Source organism: Pipistrellus kuhlii, unplaced genomic scaffold, assembly GCF_014108245.1.
Source record: "Pipistrellus kuhlii isolate mPipKuh1 unplaced genomic scaffold, mPipKuh1.p scaffold_m20_p_21, whole genome shotgun sequence".
Lineage (NCBI taxonomy): Eukaryota > Metazoa > Chordata > Mammalia > Chiroptera > Vespertilionidae > Pipistrellus > Pipistrellus kuhlii.
This window is the reverse complement of record NW_023425520.1, coordinates 12,417,589-12,430,995: the sequence shown is the minus strand read 5'-3', so window position 1 is coordinate 12,430,995 and position 13,407 is coordinate 12,417,589. Positions and strand designations below refer to the sequence as shown.

Here is a 13,407-nt window from a genome sequence, read left to right as displayed (position 1 = left end):
GGGCTGGCGCTATTGGTGGCCCGGTAGCGACGTCACGACGTTTGGCGGGAGAATTGGAAGCGGGTTTGCGTGAGGCTTGGAAAAGGCGGACGGTTCCCGGCTCCCGGGACTGAGGGCGCGGAGCCGAGGCGGCGTTCCTGCTCTGGGGAAGGGACGAGAGAGCCGCCCCGAGCGGCCGGTGAGGACGCCCTGCAGCCGGTGGTCCCGGGTCGCAGCCCCCGATGTTTGAGGTGGGAGGGTCCGTCTTCACCGTCACCGGTTACACAGGTCTCGGCCAATGAGATAGGGCTTCTCCTTATTGTGATGTGGCTTTTTAAAAAAATTGTAGTTTTTGGGTTTTTGAAATAAATATTCCTTATTGATTTCAGAGACGAAGGGAGAGAGAGAAACATCAGTGATGAGAGAGACCATGGATGGGCTGCCTCCTGCAAGTGCCCTGACCGGAATCCACCCGCGACCTTGCGGTTCAAGGGTCGAAGTTCAACCGAGGCGCCACACTGGCGCGGGATGTGGTTTCTGGGCAGGACATTGGGTTCGTGGCTCTGGCAGTTGATAGGTTGGGGAGGAAGACCACAAACCCGGGAACAGAGGCCGCCATGTCCTGAGGGCACAGTCACGTGGGCGTGCCGGGCGCCTCACTTCCGTGGTCCTCCGGGAAAGGGGTCCCCTAGCCCGTGGGAAGCCCATTAGCGGGGCGGGGGGCGGCCTTGAAGTTGCTGGCTGGTAGGTGTGGGTAGCCGGGGGCTGGGGGACGGTCCTGCACCGCCCTGCCTAGAATGCAGGATATGGGGTTATAGCTCTGAAAGGCCTGCATCTGTCTGGAGGAGGCCATGGAGCAAGTGCTCTTGACCGGGACTCGAACCCAGAACCACAGGCTGAGCTCTAACCACTGAGCAACACCGGCCAGGGCCACCTTTTATTTATTTATTTATTTATTTATTTATTTATTTATTTATTTATTTATTTTTTTAAACAAAAGCAGTTTTACTACAGAAAAGCTTCCTGCGCAGGGGACCCAAGAGGGTTGCCTGCCTGTCACATTAAAAAAAAAGTTTGTTTTTTATTGATGTCAGACAGGAAGGGAGAAACATCAACGGTGAGAGAAAATTATTCATTGGCTGCCTCCTGCATGCCCCACATTTTACTCTTGACACCTAGTAAGAGCCAAATAAATTTGTAAGTAATGTGTAGGTGATCTGTTATCATGTGTAAATGAGAAATGGAACCCGGAACCGCAGGTCGAAGCTTTATGGAACCCCTCCTAGGGCTTTTAGGGCCGGTGTCCAAACTCAAGCGTGCTTCACTAGCACTTGAGACATTGCGGGGCCTGACCCCACACTTCCTGTTTAGTAAGTCAGTGGAAACCAAGAATTTGAATTTCTAGTTTACAGCTGATGCCGATGCTGTCGGTCCAGAGGTCATGGCTTTGCAACCAAGGCTTTAGGGGAAAAAAAATAATTTTCTTTTATCCTCTCTATTCACTTCTTTGCCAGCAATGATTTTAGATTTCCAAATTTTCCCACAATAATTTTATCCCGTGGCATGGAATAATTACAGAACTCATTGCCACAGCATTGAAAAGACCCTTTTCCTTGCAGAGGAATTACATATATCTGGTCTTGGGTACTGGTATGTTGACTGTAAGATGTAAAAGGAGCCGAAACCGGTTTGGCTCAGTGGTAGAGCGTCTGCGGACTGAAGGGTCCCAGGTTCTATTAAAAAAAAAAAAAAGATGTAAAAGGAAACATGTAAAAAACAAGGGGGCCCTCTTGTGGTGACCATAGCAATCCAGAAACTAAAAACCCAAGCTCGTTCTATCAGGAACCCAGTGGGGCAGGGGAATCCTCTCTGATACATCCAAGGCCCTGGGGAGAACTGGTGTCGACTCCTCAGCACTTACTTCATTTCTACTTCGTTCCTCTGACTGACACATTCCTTTCACGTGTCCTCAGTGGCAGGTAATGTGACTGCACCTGTTTCCCTTGAGAGTTAGAACTCGGATTTCTCTTTGTGAGGAAATTGTATTTGATACTTATTTTGTCAGAGTTGAATATTCTTTGTCATTTTTCAGTTTAGGTGTTATAAATAGTTGAATAACCACTGATTATTTCTGGACCTGACTGGTTTATAACTTCAGAAGAAACAATGGAAAGCCAAGAATTTATTGTAAGTCTTACCACTATTTTTTTTCTTCCACATTTTACAAATGTTGCTAGAGTTGCCAGATGGAGAAAAAAACAAAACAAGACACAAAAATCTTTCAAACAAACAAACCCTCCAAAAACTCAAAACCTAAAAGCAGGACAATCAGTTAAATGTGGACTTTAGATAAACTGAAAGTTTTTTAGTATAAGTGTGTATGTCTCAAGTGTTGCCCTGTATTTTAACTGGCAGCCCTCTCTCTTGTCACCTATTCACATTTGTTACACAAAGTCCTTTGGAATAAAATCTCAGGAAGCATGAGACCAGGAAATAATCTTTTCTTTTGACGAACTGACAGGCCACATGTGCATCAGTAGTCTCAAATTATTTGGTCTTTTTTCTACTCTTGAAAATTATTGTGGACTTTTGATTATGGCGATTATATAAAATAATTTTTTGTTATAGGGATTAATGTCACTGTCTTTCATATTAGAAATTATAACAGGAAGTTTAAAAAATACGGTACTCATATACTAAAAATAATAAACTCATTAGATTTAACATAAATTACATTTTTTAAAGAAAATAGCTATATTTTCCAAAACAATAATCAAGAAACATTGACAAGAGTAGCATCGATGTACATTTTTTTGCATGTCCTTTTAACATTGGATTTAATTCTCTGCTTCTGCATGAAATCTGAAATTGAATCTTACATTCTTGCACATAAATAACCTGCACTTAATTCCACCGTGCTTCCCTGAAGGAATGAGAGAGAAGGCAAGTAGATTCGTAAACATAGTTCTGCCCTCACAGACCCGTGAGGCGTCTTGGGGACCTGCAGGCGTCTCTGGACTGCCCTTGGAGAACTGCACAGACCATGAGTGCTGTGAACCCAACACATTTTCCCTTTCCCACTGATGACTGAGAAGCTCCAAATTACTTTTATTACCAGTTACCTTCAGTTTTTATTTAGAATTTACTTCTCCTTTCTCCACCCACTTGCCTTTATTTCCTAGTTTGTTTTTTCATTGGATTTTTTTTTTTTGTTATTGTTATGCTGTTTGTGCTTTTATATTGGTAAAAGATATCCTAAATATATTTTTTGGTAGAAGGGTATAAAATATGAAATGTTTAATATGTATACACTAGAGGTCCGGTGCATGAAATTCATACACAGGGCGGGGGTGGGTGGGTGGGTGCCCTCAGCCTGGCCTATACCCTTTCCAATCCAGGACCCCTTGGGGGATATCTGACTGCCTCTCAACAATCCAGGATCGCTGGCTCCTAACTGCTCACCTGCCTGATCATCCCCAACCACCTCTGCCTGCCTGCCTGCCTGCCTGCCTGATTGCCCCTAACTGCTCCCCTACTGGCTTGATCGCCCCTAACCACCTCTGCCTCATCCCACACCTGGGACTCGGGCTTCCCTCCCTCTGGCTGGCTGCAGCCGCAGTGGACCGTAGGCGTGCAGCTTTCCCTTGGCCGCAGGCGCAGCTGTTGGTGCCCAGAACCGCGCCACAGGCCACAGCCTGGCTAGTCCCCCTTACTCTATTGTGAGCTCATTTGTGTCTGTCTGGTTCCCATTCATCTCTCCCCAGTGTTGAGTGTCTGAGCCGTTATGGTGTGATGGCGTGAGGGCGTGATGACCATTTGCATATTAGCTCTTTATTACATAGGAATTATATAGGATAGAAATCATTTCTTCACTTTGTATTTGGAAATAGGTACTGTATACTCATCAGAAGACTAAGAAGTCAAAAGTGTGGCAAGATGGGATTTTGAAGATCGCTCACCTAGGAAACAAAGTAAGTGCAAAGCAACCAAAGACAGAATCCAAAGCTGTGTTTAGTTTCAGTAACAGCAGTCTGTACGAGGAGGCCATGCCATGTGGAGAGGGTCAGTCCCATACTGGACATCTCCACGTTCAAGTAATGTTACTATCCTTTTTAAAATTGAATTTATTGGAGTAACATTGATTAATTCTTCTCATTTAAACAGATGAATGTTTAGCCTTCTCCCTCCTAAATTTTTTTTATTCATTTATCTTAAACTAATACATTCATTCACTGTTTGATGTTTTTCTGTGTAATAGTTTCTTTTTGGTTAGGATCAAGTCTTCAAAATACTATAGATTTAGTCTTATATTATAGTTAAAACTAGTGGCCTGGTGCACAGATTCATGCACATTGAAAGGAAATTAATTAGAAGAAATATTTTAATATAGCTATTTGCCCTTTCTCTATAATAGAAGTGTCAACCAAATTCACCATTGACAATGACAGATCGAAGCATACACATGTGATTGGCACCATGCGTGAGTCAGTGTTTATTTTTAAATTGCCAGTGCGTGTCATATGTACCGGCCGATAGGTTGGTTGGAGCTTAGCCTTTTATATACATGTAATTGGATTCTGAATATCCATCATGTCTTCTTGTGATACAAAATCATACTAGGTCAGGTTAGGGGTATCTTTTTTTTTAATAATATATTTTATTGATTTTTTTACAGAGAGGAAGAGAGAGGGATAGAGAGTTAGAAACATCGATGAGAGAGAATCATCGATCAGCTGCCTCTTGCACACTCCCTACTGGGGATGTGCCCTCAACCAAGGTACATGCCCTTGACCAAAATCGAACCTGGGACCTTTCAGTCCGCAGGCCGACGCTCTATCCACTGAGCCAAACTGGTTTTGGCTCTAACTTTATCTTCAGTTGTCACATGTGTTTATTGTGTTCATTGTGCATCTCATACTGGTAGGTTATAAGAAAATAAGATGAATTCAAGGTAGCACCAGAGATTCTCTGACCCAGGAGAGGTAATAACATCAGTCTGTCCTCAGCCACTACTTGCAGTGCTTCTCTTGCTGTCATAATGCCTTTTGTCTGTATATCCAAACCTTTCTCTCTCCCGTTAATGGCGTCATCGCCCAGCAAGCATGTTGCTGGTCGGCGGTGGGGAAAGAGGTCAGCCATGGAGTCAGCGTAAAGAGCTGTCATGCCAGGCAGACGTCGCTGGCGGCCTGGCTCTTCACCTGGTGGGTGCGTAACCTTGGCAAGTTACTTAGCTTCTCAGGCTTCCAGTGTCTTTCTAAATGGGGACAGTGATACCTTGTGAACTTGTCCAGAGGGTTAAATGAGAAAACATGTAAACCTAAACAAAGTGGCCCGTTGTGAGCATGCATTGGATGGTAACTTTTGTAGTTTTTGTCTTTGGGGGAATTTATCTAAGAGCATACAGATCATACCATGTACACATACATGTTTAGGGCTCTGATTACAAAGGAGAAACATCAAAATCTGACTCTGGTTTAGGAGTCTTCCCAGATGAAGGGTTTGCCTTGTACACCAAATTGATAGGTTGAGGGAAGAGGGGCTGAAAATGATGCTGTAGCTACAACACAGAGGTACAGACCAGCAGGCAGTGTGGGGGCTACAGGCGAAGGTTGTGGCTGGAGTGAGGCCCTTGCTGGGCAGTGGCAGCCGCCACATCATGATGGACGGAGAGCGCAGCTCGAGGAGCAGGGAAGAACAGCAGAAGAGCGACAACCATGTTCTATTTTAGGAAATTATTTTGGCAACAATGTCAAACAGAACTTTTAAGTTCCGAAGGATGAAAGTCAGACTGGACTTTGGGAAACAGTTGTAGTGAAGGGACAGCAGTAATACAGACAAAAAGTGATGGGGACTGACTAAGCGGTGACAGTGAGAGGGGGATGACTAGCGAGAAGTTAGGAAACGATCATAGTCTTAAGGTCTCGATACGGAAGGTAAGGAGACTCCAAAATTAGTTTCCAGTTTCTGTATGATTAATATACTAGGTAGGGTGTCTCCAAAAAGAGCGCCAGGTTGGCGGGAACTCAGAAGATGTTGAGTTCTGTTTTGAACGTACTGAATTTCACGGTCATGGGAACATTCAGGTAATTGGCCTGGAAGCCTGGGACTCAGGAGAGTCCTGGCAGCTGGAGGAGTGTGTGGCTTTTGGTGATGCTTGCAGCTCCTGGAGTGGATTCATTGGTTCATTTGCTCAACAGTGTTTGAGCTTCTGTTCTGAGTTACACACCGTTCTGAGGGATGCCGCAGGGAGCAGAGACAAACCCCTGACTTTGTGGAAGTCACATGGAGGACACAGACCACATGTCCAGTGGGTTAAGCAAACCACCAGGAGTAGGGGAGCAAGGGTGAGAATGGACATGTGATTGGAACTCCGGGGGCTTTCCTGGCCATTGAGGACTTGTGCTCTCATTCTGTGGGGCTATGGTGACTCGGGGAGGATGGAGCAGAAACGTGACAGCAACTGATGTTTGTGGGTGATGATGTTCAGGGCGGGGATAGCATGGAAAGGGGAGAGGAGAGAATCCTTGGAAACACCAGTTTTTTTTTAACAGCTTTACTGACATACAATTCACACACTTTGCTTTTTAAAGATTTTTTATTGATTTCAGAAAGGAAGGAGAGGTAGAGAGTGAGATAGGAAGAATGAGAGAGAGAATCATTGATCGGCTCTGGGGATCAAGCCCCACAACCTGGCACCTGTCCCGACTGGGAATCAAACTGTGACTTCCTGGTTTATAGGTTGACAGCCATTGAGCCACACCAGCCGGGATACACACTTTTCAATTCCCATTTAGAGTAGACAGTTCAATGAGTCTAAGTATATTCAGAGAGCTTTGCAATCACGATATAATTTTAGGGCATTTTTGTCACTCACTCAAAAGAAATCCCATACCCATTGGTAGTCAGTATTCAGTATGTGACTCCAGCCTAGCCAACCACTGATCTGCTCACTACCGGCAGCTTTGTCTGTTCTGGGCCTGTCACGTGACTGCAGTCACAGACCTTGAGGACCTTTGCGAGCTTCTTTTGTTGTCATGCTTCAGTGTTCGTCCATGTTGACTGTATCAATGCTTTATTCCTTTTTAATGCTGAGTAATGTTCTATTGCAGTGTTTCCCAAACTTTTGACATATGTGTACCCCTTCTATAATTTTCGTAACGCTGAGTACCTCTCATACTCATGAGAATGTAGAATTAGGCGCAGCTAAGCATGGTGCAGTGCATATCCCCACCAAACTCCGGTGCAACACATACCCCCACCAAACTCTTCCCATACCCCTGGGGGTACACGTACCACACTTTGGGAAACACTGTTCTATTGTATGGATTTTCCTTATCCATTCATCATATGACATACATTTGAGTTGTTTCCACTTTTTGGCTTTTAGGAATAATGCTAGTGTGAACATCTGTGTGCAAGTTATTTGGAAACATGTTTTCATTTCTCTACCTACCCAGCTGTGGGATTGCTCTGTGTTTAATTGTTTAAAGAACTGTCAAACTCCCAAAGTGATGGGAACAGCAATATTTAAAGGGCTAGTGAGAAACTGCTGTGAATGGCTACAGAGACACAAGGAGAAATCTCATTGGCTTCCTTTTCTCCTTGTCCCCAAGCACAAGTTCTATGAGTACCTCACACACAGGGACTTCCTGCGAGCCCTTGTCTCCATCCTGCTCTCCCCCAGACTGCAGCAGTGTCTCACATTCCTCTTCTGGCGCTTCCCAGTTCCACCCCAAGATCTGGGTAGGGACTAACTTTTTAGTTTCTTGTGTGTGCCTTTGAAGCTCTCTTCACAGAGGAGGGGACATTTCAGACAGACACACTGTGTTACCCAACTAACAAAGTGGGTGGTCCTTTCCTGCTGCTTCCTGCACGCCCCACACTAGGGTGGGAGCCTGCAACCCGGGCATGTGCCCTGACCCAGAATCGAACCATGACCTCCTGGGTCACATGTTGACAATCACTGAGCCACATTGGCTGGGTGATCCTTTCCTTACATGGTTTACTTACAGAACAGTCTTAGATTTTCTATTGAAGATATTTATGAAAAGCAGAATTACGTTGTGCCCCATTTTAATGTTTATTTTGTTTTAATATAGGCAATTTTATATGATGACAAAGGAGAATGCTTGGAGAGTTTATTTTTGACGCGGCTTAAGGTATTTTAATGTGTTTATCTTATTTTTCTTAACTTTTTCTTATTGATTTTAGAGAGAGGAAGGAGTGAGAGAGGGAGAGAGAATGTTGATCATTGTTCCACCATTCATGCATTCTTTAGTTGATTCTTATATATGCCCTGATGGGGAATCGAACCCAAAGCCTTGGTGTATCAGAATAATGCTCTAACCAACTGAGCTACCTGGCCATGGTTGTCTACTTAGTTTTAAGTTATGTTTTAAGGTATCTCTTTAAATATTTTTTTAAGAATATTAAAAAGTATAATCAAGATACTAATACTAATAATTATAGCTAGTGTTTACTGAGCATTTATTATTAGCCAGATTCTGTGCTAAAAGCTTTTATATGTCTGATTTGATGTTTATATAGCCCTGTGATTGCAGGTTAGGAGTACCGCTCTGAAGTTTAGGTAGCTTGCCCACATTAGCGGGGCTCTGGCGGGCCTGCGGTGAGCCTAGGCGTGACTCTAGTCCGACTCTATTATGTGGTTTTGATAGGCAGAGAACAACAGAGGGAACTGTTTTGTGGAATTATTCCTATGTAAAATCTTGTTTCATGCATTGATCCCGTGTTTTTCCCTGTTGGAGGAAAAAGGAGAGCAACTAAAAGCATTTTTAGTGCAATGAGTAAGGATAACAGATTGTGCATTCCAGGTCATTTCCCACTTTCAGATACTCCTGCAGCTCAGCTGGCACCTGACTCTGCTGTGACGCACAGGCGTGGGCAGACGCTGGGCTGGGCTGGCTGTGTGCTGGGAAGAGCTCTTGTAAGGTGCCCAGCCGTTAGTGCAATGATTCTGAAGTGCTATGATGCATCTTGTCATTGTGCTGGTTCGGGCCTTGGTATTCAATCTACGTTTAAATTTTATATGACACTAATAGTGCTTGTGGTATTTATATTTATCTAAAGAGGGTCTAAAAGCACTGTTTTAATATGTAACTGAGTGGTGGTAACTATTGTTATTATTTCATTTAGATAATTTCACTAATTAAGCATATTATCTGTGAAAATACACAGATTTTTATCAAGTAGGTTGATTATTTTTATACTGCAGTCAGATGTGGCAAGTGCTATACTTAGGTGATTAAGATTCTTTTTTTGGAATACAATTGTTTAAGCAACTACTAATTTATAGTAGTATTTAACTTGTGATATTTAAAGATACATAGTTGATATTTAATAGCTCTAATTTTTAAAAATTGCATTTAGTTGTATGGATTCTAAAAGAGGTCCTTGGAGGCATATTTTTCTTGCTCCTGTCCGAATCCCCAGCAAGTAACAAAGGACCTCACCTAGGTCCCTCATATGTTTGTTGAATAAATGAATTAGTTAAACTTTTGCTGTATTATTGTTCTTTTTTGTGCGTGTTGGTACTTAACTAGTACATAATAATACGTAAAGAACTTGTTATTGATTGAGTCACCCAATAACTTTATTAAGTATCCATTGTGTCTTACTAGTGCTATAAGTTTACAAGAATTCATAGACCGTCAAATAATTAGGTGTGTGCGATTTTGACTTTTATTCTTTAACATCTAGGTAAAACCTGGAGACGACTTAGAAAGTGAGCGATACTTGATCACAGTGGAGGAGGCGAGAGCTGCTGGGAGCACAGCTGTTAGCCAGGAGGACATTCAGGAAGCACGAGGGCCCCGTCCGCTGCGGCCCATGCCCTGCGGCTGGTCCCTCGGGTGTCAGCCTGCAGGTTTGAAAAGGAAGTTTACTGTAAGTTTCTCTGTGAAAATAACGAATCAGTATGTACCCGAAAGTCATTTCAAGAAGTCGTGAATTTTGAAGTTGTTGTAATCTCATTAATATGGTACTTTATAGTGTATGCATAGGTAGAAAGTAAACCCTAATTAGGAGAAATCTTAATAAAAATGAGTTTACATTTCAACTTTGTGAATTTTATATATTATTACTTTACCTTACAAAACATACATATTCATTTTTCTTCTTTTTTTTTTTCTCCCAGCTGGTACATTGCATGTTTTCTTTGTAGGCAATAGAACAGCTAATAACTGTTTTAATATTTTTAGGGTTTTCAAGGTCCACGACAAGAGCCAAAGAAAATGGTTACTATGGATAATGGTGAATCAGCCGTGTCACTTGAGGCTGCAGCCCCTGGCCCTGCTCTTCCCTCTCTGTTCTCGAGCGCACCTCTGTTTTCTGCTGCTGGCAGGAAAGAAGTAAACAGCGTGCCAGCAGACCTCAGGAGCCTCGTCGTCTGCAAGGACAGCGGGAGGAGTGGCCTGCCGGTTTCTCCCGTTGGCTCTGCCCCCTCCAAGGGGCTGAGGGAGGAGGGTCATCTTTGCTCTCCTGTCAGTTCTGCAGTCAAGGCCACCGTTTCTTTACTGCCTGATGAGCCCACGAAAGGACATCGCTTGGCACCTCGCTGTTTAGGAGTCACACAAAACATCAGGAGCAAAGCACAGATCCTAGCTCTTCTGAAGTCCAAGCCAGCCAGTCTGTCTGAGGAAGTGGACGCTGAGATGTCAGGTCTTGTCCCTAAAGTACAACCACAGGAAAGCTTACAAGTCCCTGCTAACCCAGAGTGCTTCACAGAACAGGGAGCAGGTGCTGCGGGGAGAACAGAAAGCTTGCAGTGCCAGCCACCACCGGAAAGCACTGGGAGCAGTGACAGCCGCTGGGCTGAGTGCTTATCCTCACGGCCTTCACCTGCTCGTTCCGCTGTAGCTGGAGATGAGCTAGAAAGGCAGGCCCAGGCTCAGGGAGGTGACGTCAGTTTAAATCTGAGAGACTTTTTGGGACAAAAAAGGATCCAGTTATTCGAAATAGGTGCTGAAAACGTCGAACAGTTTAATGGAGGCAAGCTGATAGACGACGCTGATTCATCCTGGGATCAGGAAGTAAAATTGGAAATTCCCTCATTCAGTGAAAGCTTATCTGTTACCTGTGGCAATTTGGGAAAGGATAGCTTAGTGTCAGAATCTGACATGCAAGGAAATATTCCAATGCCTGTTAATCAAAATGACCAGGTGTGCGTGAAAAGATTCTTTCTTACCAGAGAAAATGTTCAGGAGATAGATACGTGTGGGACGCCAGCAAGGGAGTATAAACAAGCATTATCTCACCTGCCAGAATCCGAACGTCTCCAACCTGAATCTTCCCTGAGTGACAGCTCTGAGATCTCTGAAGCCATTTCTGACACGTCTTCTAGGGCTAATACTGACAGTAAAAGTCTCAGTATTCATGCACCCGGGAGTCATGTAACACAGCCAGTTTTGGAGGTAAATTTTAATCTGAACAATTTTGAAACCAGTGACACAGAAGAGGAATCCCAACAAAGCAACAAAATGTCTCAGGACCCAGAGGATTGGGAAAGGGAGGCCTTGGCCGATGCCTGTGGTTCAGGAGTTCAGAGGAGATGTGAGGGTGTGCGCTGTGAGGAGCATGACGGTGCATCCTGGCCTCTCTTAATGCCTACTGCAGGCAAACCTACAGAGCCGTTTCCTACCCCAGCAACCCTGCCGGCACAGCCTTGTGGTGCAGCTGGACCCACTAGAGATGAAGTGGCCGGGTGTGGTGACTCCACGGTAGGGTGGACCGGTGATGTGTGTTCAGGTAATGCAGCTGTTAGTAGCCCTATCCAAAAAGTCAGAAGTCACTGTGATTTTGCTTCACTCCCGAATAAATTTAAAGGTATAAATTCATATTTATATAGTCCTCATTTTTTAAGCATAGACACTAATCAAACTCCCGAAAGCAACCTATTTTCAGAACAGACTCAATCTCAGCCTTTTTTTATGGGATGTGACTTAGATCCAAATGATGAACAGGTTTTAATGTCAACCTCTGGCAGTGATGGCAGTAGCCCACGATTAAATGCCAGTCAGAGTCACTTTGATGAATGTATTACTCTTGATAAATCAAACCCCCAAGTTTCCAATTCTTTGTTTTACCCTCTGGGAATAAAGCGTCCTATTTCCAAAGACACAGGAGCACATAACCCTGAATCTGAAGATTTGGGAGGGATTCCAAGTTTACCCCTTGACCATGTTGAAGTAGATACTGCTGGAGCAAGCGGACAGTACTGGAATCCTCCTAGGAATTCTTCAGAACTTTCTGGATTAGTAAATAGTATTTCCCTTTTAAAGTCATTGTCTGAACACAGTACAGCCTTAGAAGGCTTGGAAGTGTTGAAAAAGAAAAATTCTGCCTTTAAACAAGGAACACTGGAGACACTGCTGGAGAGCAGCCCTGAAGGTCAGAATGGCATGTCTGCTTTGGATTGTTCTCTTTAGAGTTTAAAGGGTGAGGAGACCCTGGCTTTGGAGGCTACACTAAGGAATCACATGGCATTCAAATAGGTACTACATGTCCTTGGAAACCATTCCAATGGAGGGTAGTATAGGCTGAGAGGAGAACACTCCCCCAGCCCGCTCAGTGCGGTTCCCGCCAGAAGGGTCCTCCGCATGTCTGAAGACACGTAAGCAAACGTGTGTGTGTGTGTGTGTGTGTAGGTAGTCTCTGTGTCATACCCGAGCCCCCTTTTGCAAACAAACAGCTCCACAGCATCTTATTGTCCCTTGTTCTACGGAGGCACCGTGCTCTCTATTCCTTAGCACCTTGCTTCTCACCTGGCAGTGCCTCCTGGGAGTCACCCCTCCATAGGCCTCATCGTTTTGTTTACAGCTCTGAGGAGGCTCCTGTGTGGATGGCCATCATTTGTGCAGCCAGTCTCTGGTGTTTTCTGTCACAAATCATGTGACAATAAGTTACCTTATGTGTCCATATAAGTATGTGGGATTTCTGCATATTGTTGGGATTGCTGGGTGGAAATGTCTATAAGTACTTCACAATCACACCATTTCTACTTGCCCCGCCCCCTGCCCTCCCTTTTGGCATGTATGGCAGTGCCTGTTTCTCCACAGCCTTGCCAGTCTAATGGATGAAAAGTGGTATTTCAGTGCATTTACATTTGTGTTTCTATTACTACAAAGGAAATAGACCCACTTTTCATATATGTAAGCAGCATTTGTATATATATTTTTTTCATGTCTTACACCCCTTGTCAGATTTTTAATGGTGATTTTTCTTATTGATTTATACATGTTCTTTATATATTATGTATTAGCCCATTACCTGTGATACACCTATGTTGTAAATATTTTCTTTTAGTATATCATTGGTCTTTTTACTTTGCTTATGGTATGTTGCCAACAATAGTATTTTTAAAAAGAAATAATACAGAACATTGGTAAGACAGTAAATATTATGTACACCTGA

General features: G+C 43.8%; 1 protein-coding gene across 3 annotated transcripts; it reads left to right on the top strand.

Moving 5' to 3' along the window:
* The first annotated feature begins 41 nt into the window (after positions 1 to 41).
* LOC118726163 (protein ZGRF1-like) lies at positions 42 to 12,499 on the top strand. Of its 3 annotated transcripts, none has more exons than XM_045586027.1 (6): positions 42 to 178; positions 2,072 to 2,166; positions 3,870 to 3,950; positions 8,079 to 8,138; positions 9,697 to 9,882; positions 10,197 to 12,499. In XM_045586027.1, the coding sequence occupies exons 2-6, from the start codon at positions 2,146 to 2,148 to the stop codon at positions 12,420 to 12,422; spliced, it is 2,574 nt and encodes an 857-aa protein (XP_045441983.1). In that variant the 5' UTR covers positions 42 to 178; positions 2,072 to 2,145; the 3' UTR covers positions 12,423 to 12,499. The 3 variants fall into 3 exon arrangements, with proteins under 3 accessions (XP_045441983.1, XP_045441980.1, XP_045441982.1); XM_045586024.1 differs by having other exon boundaries at positions 42 to 230; positions 2,077 to 2,166; XM_045586026.1 differs by having other exon boundaries at positions 42 to 230.
* The last annotated feature ends 908 nt before the right edge of the window (positions 12,500 to 13,407 follow it).

What these genes read in the sequence shown, in the direction of transcription:
- LOC118726163 (XM_045586027.1), top strand. Translation starts at nt 2,146, where the DNA reads ATGGAAAGCCAAGAATTTATT. An exon ending in TCGCTCACCTAGGAAACAAA is followed by an intron (nt 3,951 to 8,078) that starts GTAAGTGCAAAG and finishes GTTTTAATATAG; the next exon opens with GCAATTTTATATGATGACAA. An exon ending in GTTTGAAAAGGAAGTTTACT is followed by an intron (nt 9,883 to 10,196) that starts GTAAGTTTCTCT and finishes TAATATTTTTAG; the next exon opens with GGTTTTCAAGGTCCACGACA.